Source organism: Hyperolius riggenbachi, chromosome 7 (assembly GCF_040937935.1).
Source record: "Hyperolius riggenbachi isolate aHypRig1 chromosome 7, aHypRig1.pri, whole genome shotgun sequence".
In the NCBI taxonomy this organism is placed as follows: domain Eukaryota; kingdom Metazoa; phylum Chordata; class Amphibia; order Anura; family Hyperoliidae; genus Hyperolius; species Hyperolius riggenbachi.
The window spans coordinates 319,573,672-319,591,110 of record NC_090652.1 but is presented as its reverse complement, the minus strand read 5'-3'; the positions used below and the strand labels follow the sequence as shown (position 1 = coordinate 319,591,110).

Here is a 17,439-nt window from a genome sequence, read left to right as displayed (position 1 = left end):
AAGGGCGATGAGTGGAAGACGGCCTTTAATACACCAGACGGGCATTACGAGTACCTGGTGATGCCCTTTGGGCTCTGTAATGCCCCGGCCGTCTTCCAGGAACTCATTAACGAGGTATTTAGAGAGGTGTTGGGGAAATTTGTTTTAGTCTATCTTGATGATATTCTTATCTTCTCCAACAACCTCTCTGAACATAGAGACCATGTGAGGTTTGTTTTGAATCTGTTAAGGCAGAACTCCTTATATGCAAAACTTGAAAAATGTATCTTTGAAGTAACGTCCGTCGCCTTCTTGGGGTATATAATTTCCACCACAGGCCTGTCAATGGATCCTGCCAAGGTTTCGGCTGTGCTGGAGTGGCCACAGCCGGTGGGGTTGAAATCTCTGCAGCGCTTTCTTGGCTTTGCCAATTACTATAGACGGTTTATAAAGGGGTACTCCACAGTCATTTCTCCCCTTACAAGTCTCACCAAGAAAGGGGCAGATACAACTCACTGGTCTCCTGAGGCTTTACATGCTTTTTCCACTCTGAAGGGCCTATTCTGTTCAGCACCCATCCTCAGACATGTGGATACGTCCTTCCCGTTCATTGTGGAGGTGGATGCTTCAGAGGTAGGAGTGGGGGCTGTGCTGTCTCAGCGATCAGGCTTGCAGGGTAGAATGCACCCTTGCGCTTATTTCTCTCGCAGGTTTTCCCCTGCAGAGAAGAATTATGATATTGGTAATAGGGAGCTCCTGGCCATCAAATTAGCTTTCGAGGAATGGCGACATTGGTTAGAAGGAGCTGAGCATACCATTACGGTTTACACCGATCATAAGAACTTAGAATACATCGAGGGGGCTAAGAGGTTGAGCCCTCGTCAGGCTCGATGGTCGCTATTTTTCTCCAGGTTCACCTTCATCATTACATATACCCCGGGGAGCAAGAATGTTAAGGCAGATGCCTTGTCCAGATGCTTTGAGGCAGAGACAGCACAGCCCTCCGTTCCTGAGACCATTATTCCTCAGAGATTGATACTGGCAGCCACTGGTACTTGGGAGGATTGGAGGGAGACGCTGAGTCCCTTTCAGCAGGACATCCCGGAAGGGAAGCCCGCAGGGGTTCTGTTCGTTCCTCTGCCGTTTCGCCTTCAGGTTCTGGAGATGTTCCACGCACATAAGAATGCAGGGCATCCGGGGGCATCCAGAACACAAGATTTAGTAGCCAGATGCGCCTGGTGGCCTTCTCTGGCGGCGGATTGCAAGGAATATGTGAAGGAGTGTGTGACATGTGCCAAGAGTAAACCCTCCCGGCTGGCACCTGTCGGTACCTTGCAGTCATTGCCCACCCCGACTGAACCGTGGACCCACCTGTCCATGGATTTTGTAGGCGAACTTCCCAGGTCTGAGGGAATGGCGGTCATTTGGGTCGTGGTCGACCGGTTTAGCAAAATGGCCCATTTTGTACCTTTGAAAGGACTCCCCTCCGCTCAAGAACTGGCCGAGTTGTTCATTACGCATGTTTTTCGTTTGCACGGTATTCCCGAAAACATAGTCTCAGACAGGGGAGTTCAATTCGTCTCACGTTTTTGGAAAGCTTTTTGCCAGCTCATGGACATAAAACTGTCTTTCTCGTCTGGATATCACCCTCAGACCAACGGCCAGACTGAGAGAATAAATCAATCGTTAGAGCAGTTCTTAAGGTGTTATGTAGCTGAAGCACAGGACGATTGGGTCAGATTTCTGCCGTTTGCAGAATTTGCCCAAAATAATTTAAAAAACTCGTCCTCCGGTTTTTCGCCTTTTCAAGTAGTGACGGGAAGATCACCCAAATTTTCCCCATTGCCTATAGCCTCCACTCCGTTTCCAGCCCTGGAGGTCTGGCAAAGGTCATTCAAGGACCTGTGGGGGACAGTAAGAAATAACCTGGAGAAGGCCTTCTTGAGTCAGAAGGGTCAAGCCGACAAGAGACGGTCGGTGGAGTGGAGATTCCAACCAGGAGACCCGGTTTGGGTGTCCACACGTCACTTGGCCCTAAAACAACCTTCTAATAAGCTTGGTCCCAGGTTTGTGGGTCCATTTCCGATAACCAAAAAGATCAACAATGTTACTTATACTGTCGAACTTCCCACTAGCATGCGGGGGGTAAGGTCTTTTCATGTTTCCCTTCTTAAGCCAGCGGTCCAGGTGGGTCCCACTCCTCCCCCTCCTGTGTTGGTGGATGCCCAACCTGAATACGAGGTGGAAAAGATAATTGATTCACGTACTGTACAGAATTCGGTGCAATATCTCGTACATTGGAAGGGGTACGGCATTGAGGAGAGGCAATGGGTGCCTGGGAACCGCATGCATGCGGACGAGTTGGTGAGAGAGTTTCATGCGGCACATCCAGGGAAACCTTGAAGGAGCTGTCCGGAGTCCACTCCTCGGGGGGGGGGGGGGTACTGTGAGAAAGCGCGGAGGAGCCGCCGCCATGAGCCGGCGGCGGGCGGCTCCTTCCGCACTCAGCCTTGTCTCGCACGGAGAGGCAGCCGCCTCCTCGCATCATGAGGCGGCTGCCTCCGTGCATGAGGCCGCAGAACGCGGCGAAACCGCCGCGTTGGGTGCGGCGAGTAGCCCGCAGGTCCCCGCTGCGGAGTCACCGCTGAGCGGGGCTGCGCTGGCTGGGACTCGTAGTCCCTCTAGTTTTAGAGTGACGCGCGCGCACTCAGGCAGGGGATATATGGCAGCAAGGAAGGGGTCAGCTGACCAGGCTGGTCAGCTGATCCTGGCTCCACATCTCATTGGTCCAGCACTTAGGGAGGTGCTGGAGGGAGGATATGTATATATACTGCTAGCTGTTCATTTGTTCCTTGTCTGGCATGCGATCACATACGTGGGAGCACCCAGATCCGTTAGTCAGATCCGTTAGTGTGCCGGGACCAGCTGGAGCTGTAATCCTACACTAAGCTAGATTTGTTGATAGCCTAAAGTACTAGTTTGATTGTGATTATTTGTTATGACCTTTGCCTGCCTCGACTATCCTTCTGAACCTTGACCTTGTACCTCGTTATCTCTGATACTCCGTTGCTGAACCCAGCCTGTACCTTGACTCCGCCTCTGCCTCCTGATTTTGTACTCCGATATTTCTGATACCCCGTTGCCGAACCCTGCCTGTACTTTGACTCCGCCTCTGCCTCTCGATCTTGTACTTTATCTGTCTGTGTGTGTACGACCTGGCTTGTCCGACCTCGAGAACCGACCTCACCATTGGAGGAGGTTCCTCGTTCTGTTAGTAACCCTTCCGCCTGAGGGTGACTTTCAGAAGATACTTCCTGCTAGCAGTCTGACTCCTCCCGTCTTGGAGAGCTCAGGGTTGCGGAAGTAATCTGTACAGTACGTCTTACTGTACTGAGGCCTAGTCCTCTAAGTGTTACTGTTACACCTAACACTACACTCTACTCCGGTGAACAGAGGTTAGCTAGTATATTGGATTATCGGTGATACTGCAGATCACATATAATCTAGTATACGTCTGTATTCCCCGTGACGCTGCAGGTCACCGGTAATCAGACCTCTCTGTGCTTCACCGAGCGTTACAATTTACCATCAGATCGACTATTTCCAACACGTCCAATCTGATTTCTGATCAAATTTCTGCTCTGTTTCTCATAGAAGTGAACGGAAAATCGATCTGAATCTGTCAAAAAATTGCATTGTGTGTACCTAGCAGGTACATCGGCTTGTCTCCTCCTCCACCTATGCTGTAAGCAGAGTTGCACTGGTCCGGCATTCCCCTGTCACACCCCACCCGGCTACTTTTTCATGCCACCCGGCTGGAAAAAATTCCTGGGGAGAACACTGGTAGTTAAAGTGTTAATATGTGGTTTAAAGGAGAGCTCAGAGTCCAGAGTTACCCCTAGGCAACGAGCTTTGGGGGTTGATGCTATTGGGGTGTTATCTACATTGATTGTGACAATGGGAGGTGGAACAGAGAGCGAAGGTGGAAATATCACAATCTCCGTTTTGCTCATATTGATTTTAAGGAAGCGGGGTGACATAAATGTAGATACAGCGGATAGACATTCGGGGACTTTTGATAGTAGTGAGGAGAGGTCTGGGGCAGAGCAATAAATTTGGGTGTCATCAGCATAGAGGTGATATTGAAACCCAAAAGAGCTTATTATCTGTCCCAGGCCATGGGTGTAAATGGAAAAGAGGAGGGGTCCAAGGACGGACCCTTGTGGTACTCCCACAGACAGTGGGCGCGGAGAGGAGTTGGTATTGGCATAGGAGACCATGAAAGAACGTCCAGACAGGTAAGAGTTGATCCAGGAGTGTGCTAGGCCCTTGATTCCCAGTGTTGAGAGGGTCTGGAGAAGTAGGGTATGATCAACAATGTCGAAGGCAGAGGACAGATCTAGGAGTATTAGTACCGAAAATCTGCCTTTGGCTTTAGCAACTAGGAGGTCATTGGCAACCTTAGTGAGAACGGTTTCCGTAGAGTGTTGAGGGCGGAAGCCAGACTGGAAGGGGTCCAACAGGGAATTAGCAGAGAGAAAGTTAGACAACTCTGAGTAAATGTGGCGTTCCAGCAAACTTCTGGAGAGACTGGGCGGTAATTAGAAAGGACAGTAGGGTCTAAGGAGATTTTTTTTTTATTAGGGGTGTTATGATAGCTTGTTTAAATGAAGAAGGGAAAATGCCAGTTGAGATGGAAAGGTTAAACAGTGTTGTTAAAGCAGGAATGAGGGGGGAGGAGAGCTGGGGGATAAGATGAGAGGGAATAGGGTCTGAGGCGCATGTAGTAAGATGAGCTTTAGAGATTAGTGAAGAAAGACGCTGTTCAGTTAAGGCAGAGAAGATTGTTAGCAGGGAGGGGGTTTGAGTGGGTGAGTGGTTATGTGGAGAGGGATAGTTAATAGTAGGGGAGCTGCCGGGCAGAGAGGAAAAAAGAAGAGGTGATTGGACCGGTGAAGAGGGTTGCTTTTGAAAGCTGTTCTGTAGTGTTTCAATTTTGCTCACAAAATATGCTGCAAAGTCTTCTGCAGACAAGCATGTGGTTGTAGGGGGAGGCGGGGGGTGGAGAAGAGAGCTAAAGGTGTTAAAAAGTTGTTTAGGGTTATTGGATTGTGAAGAAATAAGTGTAGAGAAGTATGACTGCTTTGGAAGTGAGAGAGCGTCCCTGAGCTGGAGCAGCGTGTTTTTATAGTGAACGAAGTCGTCTGCATTGGAGCTTTTCCTTCACTGCCGTTCTGCTGCCCTGGACTGTCTTTTCAGTTGTTTGATGGGTTCAGTTAGGCTTTCTTTTGAAAAGGGGGGGGGGGGGGGGCGGAAGTTGATGAGAGGGGGGCTGTGTTCATGGCAGCGGTGACTGTGGTGGAGTAGTAGATGGATGCTGACTCGGGGTCAGTGTAATGTACTTATTTATTTAACCACTTGAGGACCGTGGGCTTTACACCCCTTAAGGACCAGCCACTTTTTTTCCATTCAGACCACTGCAGCTTTCACGGTTTATTGCTCGCTCATACAACCTACCACCTAAATGAATTTTGGCTCCTTTTCTTGTCACTAATAAAGCTTTCTTTTGGTGCTATTTGATTGCTGCTGTGATCTTTACTTTTTATTATATTCATCAAAAAAGACATGAATTTTGGCAAAAAAAATATTTTTTTAAATTTGTGTGCTGACATTTTTCAAATAAAGTAAAATTTCTGTATACATGCAGCACGAAAAATGTGGACAAATATGTTTTTGATTAAAAAAAACCCATTCAGTGTATATTTATTGGTTTGGGTAAAAGTTATAGCGTTTACAAACTATGGTGCAAAAAGTGAATTTTCCCATTTTCAAGCATCTATGACTTTTCTGACCCCCTGACATGTTTCATGAGGGGCTAGAATTCCAGGATAGTATAAATACCCTCCAAATGACCCCATTTTGGAAAGAAGACATCCCAAAGTATTCACTGAGAGGCATAGTGAGTTCATAGAAGATATTATTTTTTGTCACAAGTAAGCGGAAAATGACACTTTGTGACAAAAAAAAAAAAAAGTTTCCATTTCTTCTAACTTGCGACAAAAAAAAATGAAATCTGCCACGGACTCACCATGCCCCTCTCTGAATACCTTGAAGTGTCTACTTTCCAAAATGGGGTCATTTGTGGGGTGTGTTTACTGTCCTGACATTTTGGGGGGTGCTAAATTGTAAGCACCCCTGTTAAGCCTAAAGGTGCTCATTGGACTTTGAACCCCTTAGCGAAGTTAGGCTGCAAAAAAGTGCCACACATGTGGTATTGCCGTACTCAGGAGAAGTAGTATAATGTGTTTTGGGGTGTATTTTTACACATACCCATGCTGGGTGGGAGAAATATCTCTGTAAATGACAATTTGTTAACTTTTTTTTACACACAATTGTCCATTTACAGAGATCTTTCTCCCACTCAGCATGGGTATGTGTAAAAATACACCCCAAAACACATTATACTACTTCTCCTCAGTACGGCGATACCACATGTGTGGCACTTTTTTGCACCCTAACTGCGCTAAGGGGCCCAAAGTCCAATGAGTACCTTTAGGATTTCACAGGTCATTTTGATACATTTGGTTTCAAGACTACTCCTCACGGTTTAGGGCCCCTAAAATGCCAGGGCAGTATAGGAACCCCACAAATGACCCCATTTTAGAAAGAAGACACCCCAAGGTATTCCGTTAGGAGTATGGTGAGTTCATAGAAGATTTTATTTTTGTCACAAGTTAGCGGAAATTGATTTTAATTGGTTTTTTCACAAAGTGTCATTTTCCGCTAACTTGTGACAAAAAATAAAATCTTCTATGAACTCACCACACTCCTAACGGAATACCTTTGGGTGTCTTCTTTCTAGAATGGGGTCATTTGTGGGGTTCCTATACTGCCCTGGCATTTTAGGGGCCCTAAACCGTGAGGAGTAGTCTTGAAAGCAAATGTCGCAAAATGACCTGTGAAATCCTAAAGGTACTCATTGGACTTTGGGCCCCTTAGCGCACTTAGGGTGTAAAAAAGTGCCACACATGTGGTACCGCCGTACTCAGGAGAAGTAGTATAATGTGTTTTGGGGTGTATTTTTACACATACCTATGCTGGGTGGGAGAAATATCTCTGTAAATGACAATCTTTTGATTTTTTTTTACACACAATTGTCCATTTACAGAGAGATTTCTCCCACCCAGCATGGGTATGTGTAAAAATACACCCCAAAACACATTATACTACTTCTCCTGAGTACGGCGATACCACATGTGTGACACTTTTTTGCAGCCTGGGTGCGCTAAGGGGCCCAACGTCCTATTCACAGGTCATTTTGAGGCATTTGTTTTGTAGACTACTCCTCACGGTTTAGGGCCCCTAAAATGCCAGAGCAGTATAGGAACACCACAAGTGACACCATTTTAGAAAGAAGACACCCCAAGGTATTCTGTTAGGTGTATGACGAGTTCATAGAAGATTTTATTTTTTGTCAAAAGTTAGCGGAAAGTGACACTTTGTGGAAAAAAACAATAAAAATCAATTTCCGCTAACTTTTGACAAAAAATAAAATCTTCTATGAACTCGTCATACACCTAACAGAATACCTTGGGGTGTCTTTTTTTCTAAAATGGGGTCACTTGTGGGGTTCCTATACCGCCCTGGCATTTTACGGGCCCAAAACCGTGAGTAGACTGGAAACCAAATGTCTCAAAATGACTGTTCAGGGGTATAAGCATCTGCAAATTTTGATGACAGGTGGTCTATGAGGGGGCGAATTTTGTGGAACCGGTCATAAGCAGGGTGGCCTTTTAGATGACAGGTTGTATTGGGCCTGATCTGATGGATAGGAGTGCTAGGGGGTGACAGGAGGTGATTGATGGGTGTCTCGGGGCGGTTAGAGGGGAAAATAGATGCAATCAATGCACTGGGGAGGTGATCGGAAGGGGGTCTGAGGGTTTGGCCGAGTGATCAGGAGCCCACACGGGGCAAATTAGGGCCTGATCTGATGGGTAGGTGTGCTAGGGGGTGCCAGGAGGTGATTGATGGGTGTCTCAAGGTGTGATTAGAGGGGGGAATAGATGCAAGCAATGCACTGGGGAGGTGATCAGGGCTGGGGTCTGAGGGCGTTCTGAGGGTGTGGGCGGGTGATTGAGTGCCCTAGGGGCAGATAGGGGTCTAATCTGATAGGTAGCAGTGACAGGGGGTGATTGATGGGTAATTAGTGGGTGTTTAGGGTAGAGAACAGATGTAAACACTGCACTTGGGAGGTGATCGGACGTTGGATCTGCGAGCGATCTATTGGTGTGGGTGGGTGATCAGATTGCCCGCAAGGGGCAGGTTAGGGGCTGATTGATGGGTGCCAGTGACAGGGGGTGATTGATGGGTGGCAGTGACAGGGGGTGATTGATGGGTGATTGATAGGTGATTGACAGGTGATTGACAGGTGATCAGAGGGTTATTACAGGGACAGATGTAAATAATGCCCTGGCGAATTGATAAGGGGGGGGGGGGGTCTGAGGGCAATCTGAGCGTGTAGGTGGGTGATTGGGTGCCCGCAAGGGGCAGATTAGGGTCTGATCTGATGGGTAACAGTGACAGGTGGTGTTAGGGGGTGATTGATGGGTGATTAGTGGGTGTTTAGAGGAGAGAATAGATATAAACACTGCGCTTGGGAGGTGATCTGATGTCGGATCTGCGGGCGATCTATTGGTGTGGGTGGGTGATCAGATTGCCCGCAAGGGGCAGGTTAGGGGCTGATTGATGGGTGGCAGTGACAGGGGCTGATTGATGGGTGGCAGTGACAGGGGGTGATTGATGGGTGATTGACAGGTGATTGACAGGTGATCAGTGGGTTATTACAGGGAAGGACAGATGTAAATATTGCGCTGGCGAATTGATAAGGGGGGGTCTGAGGGCAATCTGAGCGTGTAGGCGGGTGATTGGGTGCCCGCAAAGGGCAGATTAGGGTCTGATCTGATGGGTAACAGTGACAGGTGGTGATAGGGGGTGATTGATGGGTAATTAGTGGGTGTTTAGAGGAGAGAATAGATGTAAACACTGCGCTTGGGTGGTGATCTGATGTCGGATCTGCGGGCGATCTATTGGTGTGGGTGGGTGATCAGATTGCCCGCAAGGGGCAGGTTAGGGGCTGATTGATGGGTGGCAGTGACAGGGGGTGATTGACGGGTGATTGACAGGTGATTGACAGGTGATCAGGGGGGATAGATGCATACAGTACATGGGGGGGGGGTCTGGGGAGAATCTGAGGGTTGGGGGGGGGAGCAGGGGGGGGGGATAAAAAAAAATAGCGTTGACAGATAGTGACAGGGAGTGATTGATGGGTGATTAGGGGGGTGATTGGGTGTAAACATGGGTCTGGGGGGTGGGCAGGGGGGGGTCTGGGGGGTGCTGTGGGCGATCAGGGGGCAGGGGGGGGGAGAAAATCAGTGTGCTTGGTGCAGACTAGGGTGGCTGCAGCCTGCCCTGGTGGTCCCTCGGACACTGGGACCACCAGGGCAGGAGGCAGCCTGTATAATACACTTTGTAAACATTAGAAAGTGTATTATACACTTTGTATGCGGCGATCGTCGGGTTAACATCCAGCCGGCGCTTCCGTATGGCCGGCGGGATTTTGCGGCGGGTGCGCGGAATCGAGCGGCGGCGGAGGATCGCGTCACGGATGTCGCGATCGCTCCTCCCATGCCCATACAAGGACCGCCGCATTTTGTCAATACGGCGGTCCTTGCGAAGTCCACTTCCCAGCCGCCATTTGTCAATACGGCGGTCGGGAAGTGGTTAAAAATATATGTGGGTGTAGTTTACTATCTGGCCACAAGATGGCCACAGTCAAAAAAGTCCTGGAAGCGTACTATGTGTAGTGTTAGGAGCGTAAATGTTTGTTAGTGTTAGGAGCGTAAATGTTTGCTAGGGTGACATCAATTCCTTCAATTGTGCCTTGTAGGAAAATAAATCTGCCCTCAGGATCAGCCCCTTGAGCACAACATTTGCAATTGATAGATTTATGCTCATCCCAAATAATAATAATATGGGCGTAAGGACAAGCATGTACAGCATAAATTTGTAGTACTTAAAGAGACTCTGTAACAAAATTTTGAGCCTTATTTCTTCTATCCTTTATGTTCCTATAGCTGTTCTAATGTGCTCTGTCTTACTGCAGCCTTTCCTATTTGCACAGTGGCTGTGTTATCTCTGTTATATGATCTAATCTTCTCTCCTCTGTCGGCTGAGGCTGGAATGTGTGGAATGTGCTGCACTGCTTGTCATTGGCAGAAGCTATACACACCCACTCCAGGCCCCCTGCACACTCTTTATGACTCACACACTAAGCTACTCTCAGCGTATCAAATTGCTATGCCTTTTGTTTGTAAACACTGCATAAAAATGGCAATTACAAGCCAGGATTGCAGCAGAGAGTGGCAGAAACAGCACAGAAGGGCACAGGAGAAAATAAGGAATAGAATGGTATGCTTTTTATTGTAAGAATTTTACAGTACAGATTCTCTTTAAGAGTTATGACAATCAAAATAAAGGTTATAAAAGCACTGTAATTGGTATGAAACAGGAGCCTGATAACCAAAGAAAAGCAACTGACGTGGTGCAACACCGTAAAATCGGGGTGACCACTAAATTAAATCTGACCTACACATAGAGATCAACTTGAACACTCTCTAATCTCTGCCTTGATTAAGTACATATCGGTACTAGGTAAACATAAAAAGTTAGCTTCCATACCTGGACCCTTAACCCAACTGATCAATAACTCTCGGTTTCCTCCTGGACTAGAATCTGCCTTCCTCCCCAGCCTTCACAGTAGAAACTAAAATTTGGGCGAGATCACCTCTTTTGGGAGATGTAAAACTTATGAGGAGCTAGCTTTACATACCACAGATGGTAAACTCCCGCATTCTTCCAAATCAGGAGCTTTATTGATGAAACCGCAAAAATGCACAACCTATCCCAGCCACTTTCTCTATTTGAACTTAAAGCAACGGCTCGAGCAAAACCTAGACATACTATCTCTATTTATAATCTTCTAACCGGGCTCAGCTTTTTCTGCTGGTGCCTGAATGGAGAGCAGCTGCTGCGTATGCGGACGCACTTACGAGGAGAACTTTGGGGCTCCACTGCTGAGGAGAAAGGGGGAAGCCTCTTTAGGATCCAAACCCCCCCCCCCTCCCCTCCTTCCCGTGGTAGGCACCCTTTTTTACTTACAGGTACACTTTAAGAATAGAGAAGTCATATGGGAGGGGAAAAGTAGGAGGCATTGGTGGAAAAGACTACAATCAGATTGCTAGCCTATGGATTTTCAGTATTGACAATCCGTAGGTAGATTGCCAATATAGGTAGCCTTGAAAGTTCCTCCTCCTCCCCCCTCCCCCCCGCTTAATTATAGGTAACCTGGCCCCACCACCAGACAGCTGGGCAGTGACTCACCACAAAGTTCGGCTCGTTCACTCCTTGCTGTGCTGCCCTGCGGAATAGCCAGCCGCAGTGAAGAGACAGCCAGGCAAACGGTGCACGCCGACGGTGTGTGCACTTCAAATACAGGAAGTGGGCAGTGATGTCACTTCCTGTATATGTACCATCACTGTGCACTATTCGTCTGGCTGTCTCTTCCCCACTGATCTGAGGTCTGGTATGCCGCAGGTTAGCACAGCAAGGAGCAAGGGAGGTAGAGGTGGAGCCAAACTTTGTGGAGGCAGGATGAGACCAGGACAAGTGACAGGCGGGCAATAAAGTAGCAGGCAAACATGGTGTGTACCACCTGGCCAACAGCAAAGTGCCACTGGTGGTACACCCTGATCTAGAAGAATCAGCTGTAACAAACAAATGTTTTTTTTTTCTGTAAAGGTTATTATGCTGTTGCTTATCTTTTAATACAGAGAGGAAGTTCTGAGTTCAGGTCCGCTTTAACCACATCCCCTCCCCCAGGACAAGTCACTATGTCCGTGCATTTCCATATATCTTCTCTCGGGGACATAGCTACTATGTCCCTTGCTGCCACGCACTCCCGCTAACACCCCCGCCCTGCGCTCGTTACTGCCGCTGATCACTAGACAAGAGATCAATGAAGGGGAATACAGTTCCCCTTTATTGATCTAAGCCCCCGTGTGAATGACTGTCGCCATCAATGAGATGCCGTGATTCACAAAAAAAGCGTAATACTACGCACAGGAAAATAACTTTCCCCCATCTTGTAGCCAAATAGTAAAATTACATCTACAAACCTTTTTTTTTAATTATTATTATTTTCATTAAAAGGTATTTTTTTTTCATTGAAAATTAACCCTTTACCTCCCACAATCCCCAACAGTTACCCAAAACATTTTTTTGTAAAAAAAAATAAAATAATAATAGTTATATACAATATGTATGTCAAGAATATTACTGTTACTTTTGTAAATGATGGGCTTGTAATTAGGAATAGATGCAAAACTGAAAAAAATGCACCTTTATTTCCAAATAAAATATTGGCGCCATAAAGTGTACTAGGGAAATGTTATAAACGTTGCAACTGTAACTGGGACAAATAAAAAAATGGGCAAATAAAATATGTGGGTTTTAATTTCGGTAGCATGTATTATTTTAAAACTATAATGGCCGAAAACTGAGAAATAATGATTTTTTTTTCTTATTTTTCTGGTTAAAATGCAGTTAGAGTAAAACAATTCTTAGCAAAAAGTACCCCCCAAAGAAAGAAGTGTAGTAGGGGTGTCTCGGCACCCTGTAACGGGAGCCCAGTAGTGCAATATGTCAAAAGTTGGTATGCCAAGTAGATAATTAAAATGCTACTCACAAAGGAGGGTTGCAAGGGGCAACCAACCACAGAAAGCAGATGGAGACAGACCATAAACCCGACTCCACTCGGGGTGGTCCTAGCCAGGACCCAGATGTGGTCACTTTCTTGAAGAAAAAGGGGACAAGTATCCACCGTGGTGGAAACCATGGATGTTCTGTCACCACCCCTCGGACAGAATGTGTACGGGGGTATACTAAGCACAATAGGGGTAAGAGGCACCCTGGTTGAATAAAAGCATCTAGAAACAGCTTAAAATGATAAGGAAATGAGGTATCTTACCTCAATGACAAAGGATGTCATTACATTCAGATCTGCCATGTTTGGGTAATAATATTATACCGGAGGTTTCTTTGGATTAATTGTTGGGGGAATGTGTTGTCTCACAGGACAGCAGTAATTATCTTCCCTGTGTCGTTTTACAGTGTGTCAGTGTAGATTCACTCACTTCCATAGTCTTTTTTTCTGTATTTTTTTGTCATTTTACATACATTTTTTTTTCAGACGTCCGTTATTGTGAATTCAGTGGGTTCCAATCTAAACCTGAGTGGTGGCGCTGTCTCTACGGCAATTCTGCAGAAGGCGGGATGGAAGTTACAGGAAGAAATCAAGAAGCAAAGTAGTGCAAACCGCATCATGATCCCCACCAGAGGCTTCAGCCTGTCCTGTGACCGTGTGTACCACGTCCTCTTAGAAAGTTATTCTAAAATAGAATCTGAAAAGGTGAGTTTTCACATGGTTTCCTTTGAAGGTCTGCGTGAGAACAAACTATACATTTCATTATCACTTCCCACATTCATGCATACACCATGACTAAACCTCAGCCACAGAAATGTAGTCCACTGAAATTTCAGCATCTGTCCCAAAATTTAAAGCGGAACTGTAAATCGTTAGCGCAGGGCGCTATTGCGGGCTGGAATGCGAAGAAAACCTCTCGTAGCCCGGGGCACGCAGGCGCAGTTGCCGTGGACTTACAAGTTGGCGGTAACGAAACATAGCCACGGCGAGAGAACGGAGGATTGTGCACGACCGGTGGGGGACAGGACGGCTGTTGGGGGCTTGGGGAGGCCCCGGGTAAGTGAAACAGTTTGTTTTCAGCGGATTTACAGTTCTGCTTTGTTTACTTACAAGCTCCTCACTGAGTGACTTCTAATAGTCCTACACCAGCCAGAAAAGGATCAGGATGATATGGTGCACTAGGGAAGATAGCAGTTTTTGTCCACCGCTGATGATCAGCTGGCTTTTTTTTTTCATTTTTAGTAAGATTTGGTGTGGCTAGCACTCTCTAGGCCCCTAGACTCTCTCTAGGCCCCAGGCAACTGCCTAGCATTGCCTTGTGGATGATCTAGCTCTGACACCAGGGGCCATATGCAATTCCTATGCAAGTCCTTTTTCACTTACTTTTTGGTACTTTTTCAATTACAAAATGCTGAAAATGTATTTAAAAAAGAAGTTGAAAAATTATCTAGGAGAAAACTCATGAGAAAAAGTTAAATGCATATGGGCCCAGATCTCTTAACATCTTCATTTATCTGCTAATATTTGAGAACCCACCGGCAACCATGAATTGCAATTGGAAGGCCTGAGCGCTTTTGGTAGCAATTGTCTCAGCTTTTCCGGACTGATTTCTGGAGCTTTTGAAGTGTTTTTTTATTTTAGTACTAGCGTTTTGTATTGTGATTTCCTTTTTGTATATTTGGTTAGTAAAATCACTGCTAAATCACTTTGTACAAAGCCGGCGATTGCAATTTGTGCTAATGGCAATCGCTCCTGTGGTGTTGCCTCCATTGACTTTCATTAGCCTAGCACTTGTGGAGTCACCTGCAATTCCAAAGTACGTCTGAAACAGCTCCTGTGGGTCCCAGGCCTAAGATGTATTTTTTTGTTTTTATAGGCTTGATATACTTGTTTCTTGTAGAATTACATGTTGATGAACTATGTGCAAGGATACAGACTCATGTGAGATACCTGAGCGGCTCTTGCCTTTTTCATGATCCTCAGTAAAGGATCAGCCTTTAAAGCGTTGCTATCATATAAATCCGGCATAGCGGGGTCTGAACCCTCTATAACAGTAATTATAGATTGACGGTATACCTTGAAATTAATCAGAGCACTCAGTATATAATTTTATATAAAAAATTGTATTTGCTTATCATACAGCATATATACAAAATATGAACAGTTCCAAGTAGTGTTTCCTTCTAACAGTATTCCATCTCATCAAGGCTTTATAGCCAAGCAATTATCAATCTTCTAAGTACATTCAAAAAGTAACATAACGGTTGTGTTATGTAGAATAAGATCAAAAGTAGTCTCATCTGTATTGGTAGCTGTGTATCTAGTAGCTGTGTATATAGTAGCTGTAGAAAAACTTGCAGTGATGTTCTTGAAAAAAATAACCTAAAAAATAGCTTCTAACAAAACTTCTTGGTAACATCTTAACAGAACTTAAAGCGGAATATAACCCTGCATTTCAACTTTGCTGTAAAACATTATTTACAGCATATTATATGCAACCAGCATTTTTTTTTACTAGACCAGCATTGGAAGGGTTACACACAGAGCTTTAAAGTTCCGTGGAGAGACATGGTGCCGCATCCGAAGTTTAGATAGATACATTTAAATAAACACAATGTAACAAGTGAGGAATGTGACTCACTCTCTCTGACTGCAGGAGCTGGAGGACAGCCAAAAGAGTGTGTAACATTCCTCACTTGTTACATTCTGTTTAGTTAAATGTATCTATCTGAACTTCGAATGCGTCTGCATTTCTCTCCACGAAACTTTAAAGCTCTGTGTGTAACCCTTCCAATGCTGATCTAGTAAAAAAAAAATGCTGGTTGCATATAATATGCAGTAAATAATGTTTTACAGCAAAGTTGAAATGCAGGGTTATATTCCGCTTTAATGCTGAAAAATGTATAACGTAAATCTCTAGAATATTAGCATATTACCCCTTCTCTGTCATCTCTTCAGTATCTAGAACCACGTGTGGGAAGGTAGCTTCTGACTTGTAGCTGAGTAGGTGTCTTTCAGGAGGGATTCAGTCAGGATGTCTCTGACTAGCTCTGAAATGCCTATTTTTATACACAGTGGATTCAATATGGCTGCCTAATTTGGAATTTCTTCAATCTCTGGTTCTGATTAGCTGAAATTTCCATGCATCAATCTTTATCATGTTTTAACAGCTCACTGAAGGGCCATACAACTTGGCACACAATGAATCTCTCCCCCCTTTGTTGCCACCAACAGAGCTTTCTGTTGGTGGCATCTGATTGCTGCTGCAATCATAGTATTATTATTATTATTATTCATTTTAATCTTATTTTCTTTAAATAAATGTCATTATTTTCTTTCTTTTTTACATCCCACCCCCCTAGATCCAATCAGTGATCACCTCTCATAGGCATCAGCCTTTGAGAGGGGATCACATTGTGAGACACTCGAGGGGACAGCTTTGTCATTAAGCTGTCTCCCCTTACAGCACTGTGCATAGATCGCAGCGCTGTATGAAAAAAAAGTATTTTTTTTTCTTCGAACAGCCTGCTAGCCGCAATCGCAGGCTGGTGGGGATGCGTGCAATACCCGCTAATCTCCGTCCACCACTCTTGTCGTTAGTCGGTTGGGAAGGGGGTAAAGAAGTGACAATTAAAGAAAAAAAACAACATAAATATGTACCTTAGGGTCTGAGATTTTTAAATATATACAGTGGTTTGCATGAGTATTTGGCCCCCTTGAAATTTTCCACATTTTGTCACATTACTGCCACAAACATGAATCAGTTTTATTGGAATTCCACGTGAAAGACCAATACAAAGTGATGTACATGTGAGAAGTGGAACGAAAATCATACATCATTCCAAATATTAAAAAAAAAAAAAAGTCAATACTTTGTAGAACCACTATTTTTGCTGCAATTATAGCTGCCAGTCTTTTAGGGTATGTCTCTACCAGCTTTGCACATCTGGAGACTGAAATTCTTGCCCATTCTTCTTTGCAAAACAGCTCCAGCTCAGTCAGATGAGATGGACAGCGTTTGTGAACAGCAGTTTTTAGATCTTGCTACAGATTCTCGATTGGATTTAGATCTGGACTTTGACTGGGCCATTCTAACACATAGATATGTTTTGTTTTAAACCATTCCATTGTTGCCCTGGCTTTATGTTTAGGGTCGTTGTCCTGCTGGAAGGTGAACCTCCGCCCCAGTCTCAAGTCTTTTGCAGACTCCAGGAGGTTTTCTTCCAAGATTGCCCTGTATTTGGCTCCATCCATCTTCCCATCAACTCTGACCAGCTTCCCTGTCCCTGCTGAAGAGATGCACCCCCAGAGCATGATGCTGCCACCACCATATTTGACAGAGGGGATGGTGTGTTCAGAGTGATGTCCAATGTTAGTTTTCCGCCACACATAGCGTTTTGCATTTTGGCCAAAAAGTTCTATTTTGGTCTCATCTGACCAGAGCACCTTCTTCCACATAGTTGCTGTGTCCCCCACATGGCATGTGGCAAACTGCAAACTGGACTTCTTATGCTTTTCTGTTAACAATGGCTTTCTTCTTGCCAATCTTCCATAAAGGCCAACTTTGTACAGTGCATGACTAATAGTTGTCCTATGGACAGAGTCTCCCACCTGAGCTGTAGATCTCTGCAGCTTGTCCA

At 45.4% G+C, this 17,439-nt stretch overlaps 1 protein-coding gene across 1 annotated transcript in view; it reads left to right on the top strand.

Moving 5' to 3' along the window:
- LOC137525252 (protein mono-ADP-ribosyltransferase PARP9-like) overlaps window positions 1-17,439 on the top strand; it is a 158,392-nt gene that overhangs the window by 55,016 nt on the left and 85,937 nt on the right. The window contains exon 3 of the mRNA XM_068246275.1: window positions 13,286-13,504. Within this exon, the coding sequence (XP_068102376.1) occupies window positions 13,286-13,504 (219 nt within the window). The remainder of the gene's footprint in view (window positions 1-13,285; window positions 13,505-17,439) is intronic.